Below are 21,524 nucleotides of genomic sequence, written 5' to 3' on the forward strand. Positions count from 1 at the left end.
AGAGGTCCGTCTCCAGTTACCACTGGCGTGTATGGTGGCGACTTGGAACCGGGCCTTTTCTATAGCTGCTCCTGGTCTATGGAATGCACTCCCGGCAGATATCTGCAGTTTAGGCTCGCTGTCAGCCTTTAAGAGATCCCTAAAAACTTACTTGTTTGGCCTGGCCTTCCAAGGTTTTCAAATTGTTTTTTAAAAGCATTTTAATTGGTTTTGAATTGTTTTTAAATTGTTTTTATATTGTTTCGAGCACTGTCTTTTAAATGGTGTGTGTTTTTGTGTCTTTTAAAACTTGTACCTTTGGATAGGATGGTTTATAAATGTAATGAATGTATATTTGGCCTGTGTGAAGCTTTGGCCGAAGCTGAATGCTCTGCGGAGACTACGGTTCTCACCGTGCACTGCTGCACTTTGCCTCATGCTGGGGGGTTTCTTTGAGGGAAACGAAGCCCTCTTGAGCTCCTGCACCATTTTGGAAGGCATGCACAGAGTGCTGGGAAGTGTAGCCCTTCCCAGTGCTTTCCTCCCAGAACTCTCGAGTGGGCTCCGTCTCTCTTAAAAGGCCCTCCCAGCACTGAGGAAAGTGCAGTACTGTGCAGAGGGTCAGCACAGTGGGAAATGGCGCTCTCATCTGGCAAAGTGAATTCTCCCCTGCTTGAAAAATAATGAAAATTGTTGGTATAGATAATACGAAGCTTGATGAGCCAGTGTCCTGGCTGAGTGGAAGGCAGCTTCATGTATTCTTATAAAACCAGCTCTCCACAGGGTGACCTGCTATTGGAAGTTACAGTTTATGTACATTATAGTACATAAATTTGGAGTTGCTTTTGAAGGCTGGAGTTAAGCAAATATGAGTTGGCTATGTTTGATTTTAAAGTTAATTTTAATGTAAAGTGTAGCATATATGTTTTTAATTTATTGATCATTTTCCATACTGGACTTCTAAGATGGGGCATACTGTGCGTATGAATGAATGGGTGGCAAATAGATGTACTTACTTTCCATAATCAAATGGCCTCTATGGGAAATAAATACTTCTGTTGCTATCCATTCACTCATACACATAGCATGCCCCTTCTTAGTAATTTGGTATGGAAAACGATCAATGTTAAAAACATACACAGAACATTTTACATTAAAATAAGTTGTATCTGCAGGCAAAATAGTTGGGTTTTTATGAGCTCAAAATGTATCTAAAAGTTTCTTTTATTTAAATGACATTTACCAGTTCATTATTAATAGGATTGTAGCGTCTGCCCTTTTCATTCACATATGTAATGTATCAGCTATATGTCAGAATTAATTAGTAATTTCAGTTAATATCATAAAGGAGTAATATACACAGCAATTTGGAGCTGAGCTTTTCCCAAATTAAAAATGACTTCAGGCATTACGATAGGAACATAAGAAGCTGCCTTATACTGAGTAAGACGGTTCATCTAGCTCAGTATTGTTTGCACTGACTGGCAGTGGCTTCTCCAAGGTTTCAGACAGGAACCTCTCCCAGCCCTGCCTGGAGATGCCATAAATTGAACCTGGAACCTTCTGCATGCAAAGCAGATGCTCTACCGTCCCCTTATAGCATCAGAGGAATCATAATTGTTAAAGCTAGTATGTGTGCTGTTCTGTTTGTTGCATAACCTCTTAACAGAACATTGTTCTTCCCTTTTATTTATTCACTTTATTTGTTATGTCTGGCTCTTCCATTGACAAACTTCCTTTGAGAATTTGTATTTTCCATCATGGGACAAATAGCAGCTTTGAAAAGGGGGTGGATTTAGACGGAGGGGGTGTATCTAATCACCCCTCCCTCAGCATTGCTCTCCTGATCCAATTCATGCCCCCCACTGCAGCAATGTAAATCTCAACGGATGTCTCCTTGAGTGGGTTATGCTTCTCCACGTGGCTCTCTAAGGCAGGACTATGCAAATTAATTAGAGATGTTAAGAGGTGGAGGAGCACGACCCCACCCAGTTCTTTTAGCCCTATGTGGCTCCAAGGCAGTTCTTCTCAGCTTCTCTCTTTGAAAAAATTTCCTTCTCTTTTCCTTGAGGCTTCATCTCTTTGCTCCTAGATTCCTCCTTGCTTACTTGCTGTTGTTGAGTGGTCTGTATTTTTTTTCCAGGTTCTCTCTCCAAGCTTTCGTTTGTTTCCCCTCCCTCCTTTCCTCCTCTCCGCTGTTACTGGGCTCCTTCACCCCTTCTTCCCTCTCCCTTTCATGGAACACACCAGGCGCGTGCTCCACGTTCATATTCAAAAGGGGGAATTCCAGCAGGGCCTGCTGAAGGTCCTCCATGCAGTAGGTAAGCCGCCCCGGAGGCTGTAGAGCTGTGCTGACTGATCAGAACAGGAGAACTCAGAGCGAAATGCATGCCCCGCCAAACTGCTGGGCGGGTTTCCGCCCACTCCATCGGGCGTTTTGCAGACACCAGGAGAAGAGAGATTGGAGCGGAGCGTGCACCCCACCAACAGCTGACGGGCAGCGCTCCAGAGCTTCCGCCCGCTCAATCAGGCGTTTTGCAGGCAGCAGTAGAAGAGAGCTCAGAATGGAGTGTGCACCTCGCCGAACAGCTGATGGGTGGCACTCTGGGGCTCCTGTAGGTTTATTGGTGGGGGGCCCAAACCAGACCCTGAACTCATTTCCACCCACCACCAGCTTCCCGGGCCGAGTGCCCTTGTTTGATCCAGCACTACTGCTTTCACCTGCTCCCCGAAGCCTTGCGGAGCATGCGGCTGCTGAACCCAGCTCCCCACAAGCGCAGATGGCCTCCACAAGTGGCCTGTAGGACGCAGCCCCAGAAAAACGCAAGGCTGCATCCCAGAAATCAGCAGCCACTGGGAGCACAGGATTGGACCAGGGGCCAGCTAAAACTTCGTCCACCAGGACTGTGGTGACCAGGGGCACTGCAGTTGGAGCAGGCACACCATTGGTGAGCTCAGGCCATGTTGGGCCTTCGGATTCTTCTACCGCCCCTACCTCAAGGGGATCTAGCCTGTCCCAGCCCACTCCAAGGCTGCAGTCCCTCAACTAAATGCTCTCTGAAGTGCCACCTACCTGGCACTCATGGTTTGAGGATCTGTTGGAGCATTCTTTTGAGCCCTGTGATAAATTAAAATCTAAAAAGCAAAAATGGCAGAGGAGGGAACAATCACCTTCCTCAAGCGCTTCGTCTTCTGTCTCTGAGACTTCAGCCCCTAAGGAAAAGCGCAAGCACATTAAAAAGGCAAGAAGGGGGAGGTCTAAGTCTAAGCAGAGGGAAAAGAGCACCCATTCCTCTGAAATTTCATATCATGATTCACCAGACCCCAGGGGGCTCACACCCAGAACTCCTGTGGAGTCCCCAGGTGGGAATCCTCAACAACCTCCAAACAAAACCCCACCAGCCCTGATCCCAGTTATTTCCTTAGATGAAGAGCCAATTCCAAGGTGAGACACTCGAGAAGACCCTGGAGACCCCTTGTGGAGAACAGATCCTGACCAACCAGACAAAGAGGAGGGAGAGTGGTCAGAGGGTCAGGAGCCAAAGGACTCTGAAGCCCCCAAGAGACTTTTCCAGTCATTAGACTTTTTTTTCCTGGACCCAAATCAAACACTATGACTTTCCCGCTCCCTAAGCACTTCATTGAGTCTGCTAAAGGAGAATGGACTTTTTCTATGTCTAATAGAAAGTCGGTAGCAATAGCCAAAAAAATTTCTTACTTCCAGCAGGAGCGGGAGGAGATTTTTAATACACCCCTTACAGATGCCTCAATGGTCCAAATGATTTCTGGTTCAGTCCTCTCCAGGGATGGAGAGTCCGCCCTCAAAGATCTGCAGACAGGTGAATGGAAGGGACCTTGAAAAGGTCACATGACTCCACCACCTTAGCAATGAGAGCCTCAGCGGTTGTCTCCATGGTAACCAGACCGTGTCTCACATGGCTGGACGATCTCATCCAGGACCGTGTTTCAGACCTGGCACGATTGAGGCAAAACCTATTAAAATTACACAAAGCACAGGCCTTTATTTCTGACTGCACCCTCAATGCCATGAGATTTGCATCAAAGGCAGGAGCTTCTTCAGTGCTATGCTGCCAGAACCTCTGGTTAAAATATTGGTGGGTGGACGCGACTTCTAAGACCAATCTGGCTTTTGATGGAGAAAAACTCTTTGGCATACAGTTTTAAAGGACATCCTATGGAAGCAAAAGAGAAGAAGAAGGTGATGCCCCTCCTCATCACATAAAGAGGACCATCCATAGGGGAGGTTTTTCCCCCCAATCCTTTCAGCCCTCCTTTGCTAGCAGAGAGAGGGATTTCAGGTCTCTTCTGGAGCAGATCCTGACCCTCCAGACAGGGTTTGGGGAGACTTCACCGCCCAGGACAAGCCGGCCAAACAGCAATCCGGACTTGGGCAGGTCGCCCCTGGGTGGTCGCCTCTCCTTTCACTTACAAGCTTGGGAGGACACCACCTCCCATCATAAAAGGGAGCCCCCGTCATAAAAGGGGGCTACTGCATAGAACTGACCGAAAACTCACCTCACTACTTTCTATCCATTCACACCTCCCATCCAAACGCAAGAGTCTCCAGGAGGCGATCCAGCACCTCCTCTCGATTGGGGCAGCAGAACTGGTGCCAGAGGACCAACAGGGAGTGGGCATCTATTCCATCATCTTCACTGTGCCCAAAAAAGACGGCTCGCTGCGGGTGGTTCTGGACTTAAAATACCTCAATCGCTTCATTAAAAAGAGGAAGTTCCACATGGAATCATTCAGGTTGATTATGGAGGCCCTGCACCATCTGGACTTCCTATCCTTGATAGACCTTCCTCTATGCCAAAACGCACTACCAATACAGGGTACTACCTTTTGGCCTCTCCTCAGCTCAGCATATTCACAAAAGTCCTGGCACCAGTCATAGCGCACCTCCGACTCCTAGGGGTCAGGATTTTTGTTTAGCTTGATGACTTGTTGGTCCAATCTCCATCTCTACAGTTTGGCCATAGGGACCTTGACACCACACTACAGGTCCCCCAGGCCCATGGGTTCCTGGTCAATAGGGAGAAAAGCCAGTTACACTCATCACATCAACTGCTACACCTGGGCGTTGTGATAGACACAATTTGGAACAAGCTCTTCTTGCCACCAGAGCGCCGAGCCACCCTTAAGACAGCAGTACATCAGGCCTTAGTACAGGAGTCTGTGCCTTGCGCTCCCTCTTCAGGCTTCTGGGACTGATGGTGGCCACCTTGGAATCAGTTCCATGGGCACATTTCCACCTGAGGCCCTTGCAGTGGTTCCTGCTACCCTATCACCTGGAGATTGCCATAAAATCCACCAAATGGGTAAGCCTTCCATCTCCAGTGCTACAATCTCTTCGATGGTGGATGGCACCCCCACAGCTCTCCATGGGGAAGAAGTTCCTGGACCCTTCACAAGTCATCATCACCATGGACTCAAGCAAACATGAGTGGGGCGCCCACTACCTCTACAAATCAGCTCAGAGAAAATGGTTGGCCACTGAAAAGCAACACAGTATCAGTTGGCTGGAGTTCCGAGCAATCCAGCTGGCACTTACTGCATTCCATGATATAGTACAACACCAACATGTATTGGTCTGCACAGACAATGCCACAGCAAAAACACATGTGAACCGTCGGGGAACCAGGTCGAAGTCTCTGCAGATGGAAATCGTTCTGTTCCAGTGGGTTGAATTTCATGTGGCATCCATAACAGCCCACTCCGTGCAGGGCGATCTGAACACAGTGGTGGACTGGCTCAGCAGGAAGGAGATTCTCCCAGGAGAATGGAGGCTGAATCCGGAGACCTTCAGGTTGATATCGGACTACTTCGGCCATCCATCTATGGATCTGTTCGTGACTCCTGCCGACACTCAGATACCATGATTCTTCACTAGGTTTCCCTGCTCGCAAGTGGAAGCAATGGATCTGCTATACACCTTCCCACCTACGCCACTCCTTGCCCGGTTTCTACAATGGATAAAACTTCTCAGGGCCCAGGTCATACTAGTAGCTCCCTTCTGGCCTCAAAGACCCTGGTTTTCAGAACTCCAATACCTGACAGCAGCAGAACACCTGATACTTCTGGTCACAGCAGCAGACCTGCTTCAGCAAGGCCCAGTACACCATACAGATCCAGGCTCGTTACAGCTTGGCTGCCTGGAGACTGAATGGCACCTCCTGAAACAGCACGGCTACTCCCCAAAGATGCTTGATATGATGCTGGCTTCCAGATGCCCCTCAATGAACATGATCTATCAATACACTTGGAGGACATTCCTCCAATGGTCTGCAAGACATGGAATTCCTAAGGGAGCAGCTACCATGAAGCGTCTACCGCAGTTTCTTCAAGATGGGCTGGACCAGGGTCTCTGCGCAAACACGTTGAAACGGCAAGCTGCCGCCCTGGTGGATCTCATTTCAGGGGGATCAAAACACTCCAAACTAAGGCACCCATACTTGAGGTGCTTTCTCGGGGGCAACACTGATATCCTCCCTAGTTGGGCACCATTTCCCTACATGGAACTTACATACGGTCCTGAAGGCTCTACATAGTCCCCCACTTTGAGCCTGTCCAATCTATCCTCTTACGTCTGCTGCCACTCTAAAGCTGGCTATTTTGATAGCCATCACATTGGCACTTAGGGTGTCTGAGCTTCAAGCCTTTTCAGTTCACAAGAACCTTTGTATTTTTTCCTGAAAACTCTGTGTGGCTCATGCCTGACCCTTTAGGTGCCTGAAGACATACATAAAACGCACAAAGCATATTTGGACTACAGAGTTGTTAATTTCGTTTTTGCCTCGAAACATGGGTCAGGCTGTTACCGCTGCCACTATAGCTCAGTGCCTTAAGGCGTGCATAGCCCCGGCATATGAAATGCAGAACCTCAGGGCTCCTACTAAAGTGTTTGCCCATTCTACCAGAGCAACCACGGCTGCATTTTCTACGAACGCTCCGGTACCGGACATTGGCAGGACGGCTACCTGGAGGGGCACCTCAACCTTCACCAGGCATTACAAATTGGATACCTTTGCCGCTGCTCAAGTAGCATTTGGGAGGCAGGTACTCCAACAGGTCCTTCCTTTAGAGTAGGTAGGGGTGCTCTCCCCCCCCCCCCAGTTGGGCTGAAGGCTGTGGTATGTCCCCACTCAAGGAGATGCTCTTGGATGTCAGCAGCAGAGAATGGAGCATTGGTCCACTTACTGTAAAGGTGACTTCTTGCTGTTACATCCAAGGGCATCTCGACCCACCCTTCAGCACCCGTGCCTACTCCACAGGGACCCTCGGGGAGTATTTCTAAATTGTCTGCCTAGAAAACAAGGTTCCTACTGTTGTCCATTTTTTACTGGACACTGTTGGCTTCATTGCTATTTTCTGACATACTGTTAGTTTATTATTTTTGTTTTGCAGCTTGTTGAGTGTTTTCTCTCATCTTTAATACATATTTCTTCTTCAAAGTACTCTTGGCTTTCTTGGCCTAAAAGAACTCGGTGGGGCCATGCTCCTCTGCCTCTTAAAGACTCTAAACTAATTTGCATAGTCCTGCCTTAGAGAGCCATGTGGAGAAGCATAACCCATTTAAGGAGATGCCCTTGGATGCAGCAGCAAGAAGAAGCCTTCACAGTAAGTGAACCAGTTCTCCATTTTCTGGCCAGCAGCCATTTCTTCTTCACTGACTGATTCACTGATTTCCAATGAAGCTGATAGTAATTGTTGTGGGCCAGGAACTATACTGGCTCTCATGTTCACTCATGTTCACTTTTCTGGAGGGTATTGGTGCTATCAACACAGTGTTACAGGGCTCTGGATCATGCCCAAAGTCACTTGCCACTGTGTAGAAAAGATACAAAGCCTCTGTATGTCCAGAACCCCATGCGTGCATATGTCCATTGGATCATACCCACCTTCTAATAGGGCAGCTGGATTCTCCAACTTGCGCGTATTCTGTGCATTTATTACATTTACCTGACACTGTTTCTTCCATCATGGAACTCAAGGTGGCATACCCAGGGTTCCCATCCAGTCACCCATCCAGGCACTGACCAGACTTAGACCTGCTTAGCTTTAACAAGGTTGCTGTATTATGTGCCATCTGACCATGACCTGGGACTCTGGGATTCCACAGATATTTAGAAAGCTGCTATGGCAGTATAACTTCTAAAAATGTAGGATCAGTGAGGGAGTATTGTGTTTGTGTGACTACTGCCAGCACAAACTGCAAGCAGTGGGGATTTTCATAATTAGCTTTATTTGTTTTTACAAATAAAGAATTCTTGTAAAAGAATTTTGCTATTAATGGAGCAAAATTACAGTTTACAGATACATCTTTTTTGTATAAAATTATTAAAGATTTGTCTTGCATGCTCTTTAGCTTCCTCATGCTGTATGGGTAAGCCTTTAAGCCTATTATGGCTTATCTTATTCATATATTGTGATATTTATTGTAAGTTTAAGACGTTGTCAGTGTTACAATGCAATACTACAAACAGAACAAGCTTGAATTGATATCTATATCAAATTCATGTAATCCCATCATTAAAATTATCTCCACTGAAGGAATTCTTCAAGAATTTACATTACAGAGAAGGCATGTTGAGGTAATGCAGTCTGCAAGCCACTTCCTTTAGAGCAGGGGTGGGCAAACCTGGCCCTCCAGCTGTTGTTGAACTACAACTCCCACCATTCCCAGCCACAATTTATTTATTGTGGCTAGGAATGATAGATTTGTAGTTCAGCAACAGCTGGAGGGCCAAGTTTGCCCACCAGTAAAATCTTTTTTGGAGGAGCTGCTGATGCCTATAAAAACAGGTGTGCCATGGAGGGTATTGCCTCTACCCCTAGCCTGACACCATCACCCATCCCATTGACAACCCATCAATGGCACAACAGCTACCCCCTTTCTAGCCATTTTGTCTAAAGGATCTTCTGCTCCATTGCCTTTTCCAACATGGCATTCTGCCAACTTCCAGCTATGAGGGTTCAAATCCTCGCTGGTATGTTTCCCAGACTATGGGAAACACCTATATCGGGCAGCAGCGATACAGGAAGATGCTGAAAGGCATCATCTCATAGTCATGGGAGTTGGCAATGGCAAACCCCGGCATCATCTCATACTGCGCAGAAGATGGCAATGGTAAACCCCTTCTGTATTCTACCAAAAGACAACTACAGGGCTCTGTGGTTGCTAGGAGTCAACATCGACTCGGCGGCACACTTTACCGTTATTCCATTAATGGTGGTGTGCCACGCAGTTTCTCTTGCCATATAGCTGCAGTAAGAAATACGGCACATGTCAGATGTCTCCTAGTAAGTTATCGATAAAAGGTCAAAGTGCTACTTTTGTAATTCAAGGCAACACATAGGCAATTCTATAAGCCCATCACTTTTTTCTGCACGTACCCGTTCTTGTTTTCGAAGTTAGGATAAAGCACTGGCTTACATGAGGAATATTACTCAAAACAGTCCCATTGAAATTAAAAGGACAAGTTAGGCAATGCCATTAACTTCTCGATTACTCCTTGTCATGTCTGCCACCTTTGGATGCTGAAACATTAATGAGTGAAAAATTCTAATTATCTCCCCTCCTCCCCGCCCCTTTTGAAAATTTGCAGCTGTGGACAGAATCAAAGACTCGCCTCCCGAGTCTCAGAACAACCTCTGGATTATTGTTGGCATTGCAGTCCCAGTAGCTGTGGTGTTGCTAATCATCATCATTTTATATTGGAAGCTCTGCCGCACTGACAAACTGGAATTCCAGCCAGACACCATGAGCAACATTCAGCAGCGACAGAAGGTAATGAATTGTGGGTGGGGGAGGGCATTCTGGAGAATCTAGTGGTCACAAAGTGGTAGTGGAACAGGATTGAGGAGCATGTCTCTTCAACACACCAGAAGCTCATAATGTCACCTCAGCACAAACCGTTTTTGGATAGTTGAAGAATGTTCCCCTGACCAGGAAGTCTGTTGTGTCAATGCAGTCTTGAAACTGTATCTCACTGGATTATTCATTTCAATTTCCCTCTTAAAATGTACATCAGTACAAAGAGAGAAAACTTATATTTGGCCCACTTCTTGTTCCAGTTAGCAAAATAGCAACTTTATAGCAGGGTGGGGGGTCTCATGTTGTCCTTGGCCTCAATCTTTTATTGAGCATAGATAGCTCGGTGTCTGAGTTACTGAGGTGAAAAGACCTGCCCAGGGAGAAAACACTGCTAAGGGACATATTTCTGACACAGCGTCTTATGGGCCATTGGGTGAACTGGAAAAGTGCACTCAGGAGGATAATATATGCAACTGGCTTGCAGGTTATGTTTTAATGTCTCCATGGACACTTGGTTTAATTTCAAACAAAGTAAAGAACAGACAGCCAAGTTACTCAACGTGGCATCCTATTAATGTATATTACCATTGGTTAGTGATTAGATTCAAAATAAAACATGTTTTAATTCCCTTCCCAAAAATGCATATGAAGCTCCCATTGGTCTGTCTAGCTCAGTACTGTCTACACTGACTTTCAGTGTCTAGGATTTCAGACAGGGATCTTTCCAAGCCCTACATGGAGATACCAGGGGTTAGATCTAGGGCCTGCTGCATGCAAATTGTGTGCTCTACCACTCAGCTACAGCTGTTCCCTGTTTCAAAGTATCTTATCCCTAACTACACTCATCATGACTAATTTCAGATTACCAGATAAAATGTATTGTTGTCTAATCTTTCACACTTCTCACATTTATATGAGTCTTGGCAGGATAACATCATAACAAGATTGGGGCACCTCCTTGTTTGACCGTGCATGTGCTTCTAGTGGCAGTACATTGTAAGGATGTGCATGAAACAAATTTTTTTTGTTGTTCTGTTTTGAGCTTGAAATGAATTGCAAATGGCTGAAATGTCCCATCAAAACAACCTGTCCGACCGGTTGTTTCGACAGAACAAACTTGAAACATTTCAAGAGTTCCGTCTATAGGAAACAATTGGGAAACTTGAAACAAGCAGGCAATTTTTTTTACAAATTTAACATAACAGGAACCTATGAGGTTTTGGGGAATATGTTAAAAATTTGTTTAAAATCATCCATATGTCCATTTCTTTTGAGTGTTGGGTGGTAGGTAACACCCATCATGCATTTTGGTATCTCTAGGAGCTAACCATGGGGAACAATGGGGTGTTTCATGTTTCCCCATTGTTCCCTATGGCCAGAGCAAGCTGCACTCACAGAGTGCAATGCATTTTGCAACCCTGCCTCGAAAAACACTGCAGAAGCACACAGCAAAAAGGAACCTGTCCATTTCAACACAGAACACACATTTCAGTCCAAAAATGGCCCAAAAAAGAATCATTACCCAGAATCCACTGCCAGCCACAGTGCCTGCACTGCATTAACATCACTGGCACAAGTTGCTCTCACACACAATTATGACTCCTTACTTCCTAGCTTTGAAACAGCTGCCACACTAGGACCCTTAGCAGCATGCATAGCGATAAGCTCAGCTAGAGCAATTTCAGCCACATTTTGACTGCATATACCTTGCAATGCAGATTGCAGAGCAGTGAGTGAAGTACAAGTTAGTCTCAAGGCCAGACATGGAGCTCATCATAGCAGTTACGAAGAAATATTACAGACACACACACCCACACCCCTGCCATTGTCCATTTCTTGTCACAGCACTATCTCACAAACAAACCAAACGACAACTCAAGGAAGGCAGGCACCCAGGTTCTGCCTCTGTCAGCCTGAGATCCATCAAAACCAGATAGTTATAGCCGCAGTAGCATAGCATATTATGTTCAGTACTGAGAAAAGAAAACCACAAAATCAAACATCCTTTGATTCTTTCCTCCCTCCTCTCCTGAAGTATCCTCTTCAAGAGATTATAAGGGCTCTCTCTGCCTCCCAGTCCCTTTGAATAGATTTTGAAATTTCCTCCTTTTGTGTTTCCCTTCCCTCCCCCCAGCTAATGGAGGCACAGTTGCCCGTGACAATATTTGATTTCTATGATAACAAACCAATTAAGAAGCATGGAAGCCAGTGCCAGAAAACCAATCAGCAAGAGGAAAACAGGCCTCCAAAATGGTGCTCGGAATGTTGGAACATTTCAATCGAAACGGATTTTTCTGCTTGAAAATTGAAACAGGTCCTTTATTTAAAGGGTGTTCTGTTTCAAGTGCAAAACCCATGGAATGGCCCGTTTCAAGTCAGAACATTTAACTGTTGGAATGTTTTGCACATCCCCAGTGCATTGCCTTCAGTAAACCACTCTTTGGTTGTTTAGGGTAGGAGGAGTGGGCAGGAGGTAGACTGTGATCCATTGGTGGACTTTTGGTTATCTTCCTCTTTGAACTCTTTGGCTACAAGAGTGAATACTTGTGACCCCTTAATTATAGATTGGATTAGTATTTATGTTTAAACTGCACAGCTCCAGTTCAGATTAAGGATGTGCCCAAATTGTCAGTACAGAGGCACCGAAATGATTTGAGCTGCCGCAGTTGAATCATTTCATTGGGGAGCGAACAGTAGTTTTAAAACGTGGCACACAGGTCTTACCTGCGTCTTCAGCGGCTGCCCCCTGCCGCCCAGTTTTAGAACCTGCTGTTGGTTCTAAAAAGCCACACAACTTTTTTAGATAGTCAGAGGGTCTAGAAAAGAAGCCCCATGAGGAAAGGTTAAAGGAACAGTTCAGCCTAGAGAAGGATTGTGGGGGTGGGGGGTGCAGGGGAGACACACATGATACCACTCTACAAATATATGAAGGGCTGTCGCATAACAGCACAAACACTTGTTCTCGGCTGCCCCAGAGGGCAGCACTAAATCTAATGGGCTTAAAGTTACAGGAGGATAGAGTTCTATTAAATATTTAATAGAATATTTAATAGAACTCTATGCAGAGCCCCTGGTGGCGTAGTGGTAAAACTGCCGCCCTGTAACCAGAAGGTTGCAAGATCGATCCTGACCAGGGGCTCAAGGTTGACTCAGCCTTCCATCCTTCTGAGGTCGGTAAAATGAGTACCCAGAATGTTGGGGGCAATATGCTAAATCATTGTAAACCGCTTAGAGAGCTTCCAGCTATAGAGCGGTATATAAATGTAAGTGCTATTGCTAGTGCTAGTGCTATTGCTATTTAGAGAAACTCCTTAACAGTAACAACAGTTTGACAATGGAACCAATTATCCACAATGGTAGGAGGGTTCTCACTGGCTGAAGATCTTCAAACAGAGGCAGGACAGCCATCTCTTGGGAATGTTCTAGTTCTGCATTTCCTGCGCTGAGCAGGACCTACAAGACCCCTTTAACTCTCTTCTTTTCCATTGGTTTCCGGCAATGAAACTGAGGTCTGAATGCATGCAAACCATGCACTCCACCCATGGTTAACTCTTGGGAAAGGTATTTACTTCTCCTATTAGTGTATATTTGAGAGACTCAATTATTTTAAAATAATTTTTAAAACCTTTCAAAAAGTATCTGCTAACTTTAATTTAAAAGCACATACCTTTTGGCAATTTAGAACATAAAGCCTTGCTGCCGTCCTCCCTAGGTGGAATTCTGCCTTTATCTATTAACACAGCCAGGCTAGGACAGAGAATGCAAGAGTCAGTGGTTCAGAAGTTCACCTAAGGTTATAACTGTTGCTGACCTTGATTCTACTGTTCAGTCTCAATAATGGAAAGAGAATCAGAAGCTGCCATTAATTTGTTCTGGCGGCTTCACAACCACAAACACTTTCTACCTCTCTCATCTTTCACATGATTAACTAAGGTCAGTGAAGTGTGGCACAGAACAGAACAGTTCTGGAGGAAAAATTGTACCAGTGCCTGAACATTAGAGCAGGAGTTCCCAATCCTAGGTCCCCAGATGTTGTTGGACTACAGTTCCCATCATCCCCAGCCACAGTGACCAAAGTCATCCTTCACTTCCTTCTTTCCTCCTCTTTATTCTTATATTGATTGTTCTTCGTAGCTATCTCTTGCATTCCTCCTACAGCTAATTCACCCCATAATGCACCAGGAAGGCTGTGTTCCTCTTGGTGCATAAGGGAGCACCTCAGCTCCAAAAGTGAGGAGTTTAATGCCCAAGAGGGATTTATTGTGGTAGCTGAAAGAGAAGAGCTTTCTGATGCTTTTGCTTATCTTGGGAAATGTATCATGTTACCCAGTTTCTCCATTGAAACAACCGTGTCGACCAATGTTTCAATAAAACGTGTTTCATTGTTTCAAGCTGGAAACAAAATCCACACAAAATCCGTTTCGTGCACATCCCTATTCTGAACCCATTGCAATTTTTCTGCATCCTCCTTATACTATAGCACCATTTTAACTGCTATACTTAACACAAGAACTGATCATGGTACTGCAGATTAGCCTTAACTACTACTAATAATAATTCCTTTATACAGCCACTCTAGAATAATATGTTCTCAGGGCAGCTCACAAAGTAGCTATGGCTAGTGCAGTATAAAGGTAAAGTGTGCTGTCAAGTCGATTTCAGCTCCTGGCTCCCACAGAGCCCTGTGGTTTTCTTTGGTAGAAGTGTGGCGTTATTGCTTCTCATGACTGGAAGATTATGGCCCTAGTTTCTTTGTACTAGCCTAGATCAAGAATTCCAGCATTACATGGTCACTTTTACCTAGAGTTCCCTGCTGTTTCAACCACATTGACCAACTCTTCCCTGTTGTTTAAGATCAAGTCACAGATAGTCAATCACCTCATTCTTTCCTCCATCTTGTGAAAGAAGAAGTTGTCAGCAAGGCATGTCAGGAATTTTTTGGAGCTTTAATGCTTAGTGGTGTTTATCTCCCAACAGATATCAGAGTGGTTGAAGATCCCGATTATTTATCAATTTTAAGAGTTCAAGATTTCTTGAAATTTGGTTATTTGTTTCAGGAAAGCATCATCCATATCTTCTCCTTCATGTGGCAGTCTGTAGCAGACTCCAACAACAGTGTTTTCATTTCCTTCTCCATTCATTTTTACCCAGATGCTCTCCACAAGACCACTGTAGGCCAATTATATTCCCTCTGGGATTCCCAAAGGAGCTAATGATATGCATAAATATAGGAAGTGTGAATGAGTTATGTTTACTTCATTAATTCATATCATTGATTTCCTGGTGGGAAGGTACACAAATACAGAAAGGATGCTGCTGCTGTATGATGCATCCAAAGCTTCCCTAAAACTGCTCCCCAAAATGCTGTGCCATCTTAGGATCTATGAGAATTGGATCCCAGGGGATAACTTACTATTTTAAGCTTAAGTTCGCCAGCTGCTGAAGGCTTTTTATGCATCAAAGACCTTTCTCATTTACAAATGGACCAGAAACAGTTGAATCAGCTTGGGTCATTTTTCACTCTGTGGCAGAATGTTTTATACTGTTTCTTGCAGTAGAATACTGTATGTTGTATTTCTCTCTCTCTCTCTCTCTCTCTCTCTCTCTCTCTCTCTCTCTCTCTCTCTCACTCACACACACACACACACACACACACACACACACACACACACACTCCGCCTCTCCTTCAGTGCGCCTGTAACATTACACGTTTGAATAATGCAATAAATGTGGCCTGCCGAATTGCACATAAAATGATGTCTCTTTAACAGCTGCAAAACCCTCTTTTAAGTTAAAAAGGACTTTGAAAAACACATCTTCTATCCTTTAATATCCATATTAACTTAAATATTACATCCCATTGTAGGTTTTCTAATGCTTCCTCTGGTCCAGGAGGGGGCCAGCTTGTTGAACAGAAAAGCCACTTTCAGACATCCTTGTAAATAGACACTGAGGATCAGATCCCTTTTCACTGCCTTGCTCTCATGGGAGGAGAGCTGGTCTTGTGGTAGCAACCATGGGGTGTCCCCTTTGCTAAGTAGGGTCTGCACAAGTTTGCATTTGAATGGGAGACTACATGGGTGAGCATTGCAAGATTTTCCTCTCATGGGTTGGGGCCACTCTGAGAAGAGTACCTGCATACTTCCATGCAGAAGGTTCCAACTTCCCTCCCTGGCAGCATCTCCAAGATGGGACTGAAGGAGACTTCTGCCTGCAACCTTGGAAAAGCTGCTCTCATTCTGTGTCGTCAATACTGAGCTAGATGGACCAGTGGTCTGACAGTTGAAGGCAGCTTCTGATGTTTCTACTTGTTTTGGCCCTGGGATGCCCTTGGGTCCAAGGCAACTAGAAATGGTGATTGGCCCACATTCTCGGAAACCTGAAGAAGGACCAGTTCTGTGTTCCCACTGTTTGCCTTGGCCTTAAAAGACTTCTAGGTACAAAACAAGTGGAAGAAAGAGGACTCAGATTTGGAGTCCTAAGAAGATCCCCTACACACACACACACACACACACACACACACACACACACACACTTACTTAACAGGAAGAACTGGGGTGGGTGAGTGGGGGACCTAGTCTTAGATCTGGGTAAATTCAGTACATGGTACTTTAGTCAACAGAAAAGGGTAGTTCTAGGCAGCCCATAAAGTACTGTCCTGTATTTCTAGGTTTTCAGTTTCTGCTCACTGGGAAGCAATTTCTTTCTTTCTAAAATTTCTACCTGAGCTTTCACCTAAAATGGTCTTCTAACCAACAAGATAAAACAGCAAAACCAAGAGATAAAAAGAAAAACCTAGGGGGAAAATAGCAGCAGATAAAGGCCATAGAAGTCGGTTTATGTACCAGTAAAAGCCTGAGAGAGAGAGAGAGAGAGAGAGAGAGAGAGACTGCCTGGCACCTAAGAATAACTGAGCTTGTACCCACCCACTGGGGTTCAGAAGGCTGCACACCTGAAGAAAGTCCTCTGAATAAGATTTTATTTCATTTATTTATAAATTGCCTAACACCTAATTCTCAAGCCGGTGTACACAATTTAAAACAATAAATAAAACTCAATAAAACAAAACAATTTAAAATCATAAACATAAAAAAAAATGGTTTTAACAAAAGTGTATTTTAAAAATAGTTTCGCAAAAGGCCTGAGAAAACAGGTATGTCCTAAGTGATTTTTTTAAAGGCAGCCAGAGATGGAGAAGTTCTTATAATGAGAGGGAGCACATTCCTAAGCCCTGGGGCAGCCCCTGAGATGGCCTGGTCCTGCCTCGCCACTAAACAAGCTGGTGGCAGCCATAACTGAACCTCCCCATGAGATCTCAGTAAGTGACAGGGTTTATGACAAAAAAGGAGCTCTTTTAAATATCCTGGACTAAGCTGTTAAGGGTTATCTTAATTGATGGACAGGTTCATGTGATGGTCCTTTTTTAGCAATGGTTACACAGCCCTGCCAGTTAGGCACTTCATAAGTTGTAGCATTGTTCTATAACTCATATTGAACCTTGTGCTTGCCCAGCCTCTAGTACAGATCAACCTCTCGAAGACGAATACAACAAATATTTATGTACCACTTTCAACAGAAGTTCCCAAAGTGGTCTACATAAGCAAACAAATAAAATGGCTTCCTGTCCCAAAGGCTCACAATCTAAAAGCAAAACATAAGATAGACACCAGCAACAGCCACTGGAGAGGTGCTGTGCTGGGGATGGATAGGGCCAGTTGCTCTCCCCCTGATAAATAAAGAGGATCACCACTTTTAAAAAGTGCCTCTTTGCTCAATTTGTTCCTTGTCTTATATTATTATAATGGCAGGGCTCTCCAGCACATGGACCGGACATAGTTCCCATGACCACTCTGGCAAACAGTGTCTATGAATGCCCTAGCAAACAGCTGCACCAGCTTCCCATGCATTAGACGGCAGATACATACCTCCCCCATATACTTGACCTGCACAACCTCCATGCTACGCAAGTTCATTTCGGTGTGGGAAGTATGGTATCTACTGTTGCTGTTCCTTCCTCTGTCATTTTCTCCCTTCTCTCCAGCGATGTTTTTAAGCACAGGCTCTAACAACTCAACTTGCTCTACAGGGAGTATCCCTCTCCCTTGTGTAAAGTCATGCCTGCAAATTGAGTAGACTGTTTAGAAGAGGAGGTGGAGGAAATGGTACCATTATTGGTGCCATTTCTGGAGAGACACCATACCAAAGAAATTAACAGTTAAGTCTCATTGTCCCAGTGGCTCATGGGGAAAGACCACTCTTTGTATAGATTAGATTTATCTCAGAATTTAATCAGAATTATTGGAATCTTTGTGTATGGACAGCATAATAAAAAATAGCTGTAGCTGCTGACATGGGAATCTTGAAGCAGAGATGAATCTCAGCCCCTTACTTCTTCAGTAGCTTCGCTATGGATCAGTCTCTGAGACAGAGCTGCCTTTTTAGCAGATGAGTTACATAAAAGCCATGTTAATATTTTATGTCACACTCTGTATGCCACTGTGTCTTTTAAGAGGCTCCTGTTGGTTTGATCTGTGTTGTCACATTTGATAAGGGCTTAGTTTCCATGGGAAATAGAAGGAATGCAAGTGACATTTGTGAATCACCTGAGTTTTAGACTTTTCCATTTCAGCCTGCAAGTGTACCTTTTCTTTAACTAGCTGGACTTTCTTAAATGCCAATGAAGAAGGTGTGAATGTGTGCCTGCACTGAAAATGAATGTCTTCGCTTTCTAAGGAAATGACTCAATAAAGCTTCATCTCAAATCAGTTCCTGTCTGAGAACTGTCAAATACATTTAGCAGAAATACAGCAGGATCTCTGGATCAAGATTAAGCGACCCAGTGGCTCCCGGGTGCTTTCCAGATCACACGCTACAACAGTGTCACTACTGTCCGTTAAGTGTGCTTCCGTACTGCCTATGTTTCGACATCGCAGTCCCTGTGCTGTCAGCAAGGTGCCGTTCACATTTCTGCTGCCTTCTTTTGCATTTCATCCTTTGTTGTCCTACAAAGTTGCATGTGCATCACAAATAAATAGCTGTATTTTCCTGTTGTAGGAGGGTTGTGCGAGCTATTTACATTTTCAAAATGATCCTGCCAAGCCTAAGTATTTTACTGCTGAACAGAGTGTAATCTGGAAAGCGCCCAGGCACAGCCATTGGGGGTACTTGTTAGAATCCTACCTTTCCTAGTTAAGTGGTTTTCTAGCTCTCATGGGTTGCAGGAAGAATATGAAAACTGTAAGAAACATGCTAAAGTGTTGGAGGATGTATTCATTTTAAATATTTTTACCCCATCTTTCTGTAAAAATGCCCAAAGTGGCTTACAATGTAGAACAAAAACACACAATAAATTACCATATACACAACGTAAAATGCAATCAGGGAGATATTAGCTAATGTAAAACAATCCAAGCTGGGGGGAAAGGATATCTGGGAGATAAACTCCTAACCTCTGCAGGGAAGACGGATCAAAGCGCTTGCTGAAAGAGAGAGGTTTTTTACAAACCAGTGGAAACCAAACAAAATTGGGGTATGTTTGACCTCAGTGGGGATGGAATTTCAGAATCTGGGTTTCAGGCACAGAAAAGGAGACAAGTAAGTAAGTTTTTAAAAAGTAGCCCAAATTCACTCTCAAGGGCTTTTAACAAGATTTTAACAATGAGCAGTAACAATGTAAGATTATTCTAGAATAAACACGGTACAACTTTAAAAAATCCTATAGCTCATCATCTGCTGTGTTTATGTAAATAATTTATGGACTGAGATACTGAGTTTTAGAGTGCATATAGATCACACAACACAAGGCTGCGATCCTATCCAGGCTTAACTGGAAGTAAGTTCATTTGCCCTCAGTGGCTGACATCTTGGCTAAATTTACTCAAGGAAGTCCCATTGAAATTAAAGGGGCATTTTAATTAGTCCCATTTTATTTGAGTGGGACTTCCTCCAGTGAATCTAATCAGGATGTCAGCCAGTGGAATTTGCTTCCGAGTAAACATGCATAGGATTGTGCTGTAATGCCATGAGTGTATGTTGACTCATTGCACTTCTTGGCAAACATATTCCTTTGCAGGTGCACCAAGGAATGCAAGGACACTGCCATCCTATTATTTATTCATCCGTTATCATTCTTTCTCTTGCCCTGAAGAACAACAGCATCCATTCATTATCACACTGTGAAGATCAGACTGGGAAATCAGGGCTGCTATATACAGTGACTTCCTGCTGACCTTATGCTGAAGTCATTTCTATACAAATGTTGAGCTTATTGACTCTTAATTTCTTACAGATTTTCAAAGACAACATAGAATCAAAGCTCTCTCCTTTTTTTTTTTTTTTGTAAAGTTCCTTTTAGTCTTTTCTGTTTTTCCCAAACTGTGTACACTGGCATTTCTGCCAGATCATAATTCACCAAGACATTTTTACAGGGTCTCCAGAGCTGCTCATAGATTAGCTGCCAGAGCTGAAATATTATTATTCCTGGGATCAAACATAGGTCCTTACTCATGAGGCAATACTCTTTGGCAGCTTCTATATCGGTTTGCATATCTTTAAACAGAACAAAATGACATTTGGTATGTGGGTCTACATATATAAATAATTTGTAAATGCACTTATTTATATACAGTAGATGCATATATGAGAATAACCAGATTATCTTACTGCAATGGTTTGCATATTATTTTAATGACTGGATGGAGTTGTAGCATCAAAAATAGATTCTGATTGTTGGATTTACATTTCCTGATGGGATGAAGGCATTGTTGAGAATTGGATCAGTCCCATTGTTGATGATTCAGAGTTTTTATTTTGAGTCACAACCCTTGTTTGTTGTCAGCAGTGATCCCCAGCTGTAAAAGCCAGCCCAGCGTCCTTGTACTGAGATTTTAGGCTACTACGTACTTGCAGGGATTTGTGATCACAGGAACATAGGAAGCTGCCTTCTGCTGAGTGGCCCATCTAGCTCAGTACTGTCTATACTGGCTGGCAGTGGCTCTCCAGGTTTCAGGAAGCAGGTCTTTCACAGCACTACCTGGGCGTTTTCCAGATTACGAGCTTTGCTCCCATAGAAGTGTTGCAAGGTGGGACAATGGTGCAACAGTTTCAGCCTGCAAGTAAAGGGTTGTTCAATGCTCCATGGTAGGCTGGTGGCTGAGCATATTGCTGTCCACTGCAATGTGATTTTCAGGTGGGGGTTGTCCATATTCTCCTTGAACTGCGTTATCTTCCTCCTCCTCCCTCATTTTGGGCCAATGGGGTCACGGAGGAGGTGGGGGGATGACGTGATGTCTTCTTTTTTAAAAAAAAGATTCTCATCTCCCTTGAGCAAAACTGTCAGGAGGGGAAAGCACGGTGGGGGTGTCAAGGCTGCTGTCCCCCTTGCTCTGTCCCCGAAAAGTGGTGAGCAAAGCAAGCCCAGGCAGAACCTCTTGGCTCTTAAGGCTCTGCCCGCTGCCCCCCCCCCTTCGCACAGTGTAAAAATAAGAAATAAAAGATAAAAAGAGACAAATAAAATCGAAGCAGGAAGGGGCGGTATAGACAGATTGCCCCTCTATGGACTGTCCACACCATGCCACTTACACTGAGGCAACATCTACAATGGAAAAAGACTGCTATTTTCCTGCAATGTAGATGCAACATTGTAGTGCTGCAGCACAGCAATACAATGAAATGGGGCATCAGAAATATGAACGGCACCTCACTACAA

General features: G+C 44.3%; 1 protein-coding gene across 6 annotated transcripts in view; it reads left to right on the forward strand.

Moving 5' to 3' along the window:
* Window positions 1–21,524, forward strand: part of KIAA1549 (KIAA1549 ortholog) — a 217,243-nt gene that overhangs the window by 162,303 nt on the left and 33,416 nt on the right. For all 6 annotated transcript variants that reach the window (XM_053255918.1, XM_053255920.1, XM_053255917.1 and 3 more), the window contains one exon: window positions 9,609–9,790. In XM_053255918.1, the coding sequence (XP_053111893.1) occupies window positions 9,609–9,790 (182 nt within the window). The remainder of the gene's footprint in view (window positions 1–9,608; window positions 9,791–21,524) is intronic.

Source organism: Hemicordylus capensis, chromosome 5 (genome assembly GCF_027244095.1).
Source record: "Hemicordylus capensis ecotype Gifberg chromosome 5, rHemCap1.1.pri, whole genome shotgun sequence".
Taxonomy (NCBI): Eukaryota; Metazoa; Chordata; class Lepidosauria; order Squamata; family Cordylidae; genus Hemicordylus; species Hemicordylus capensis.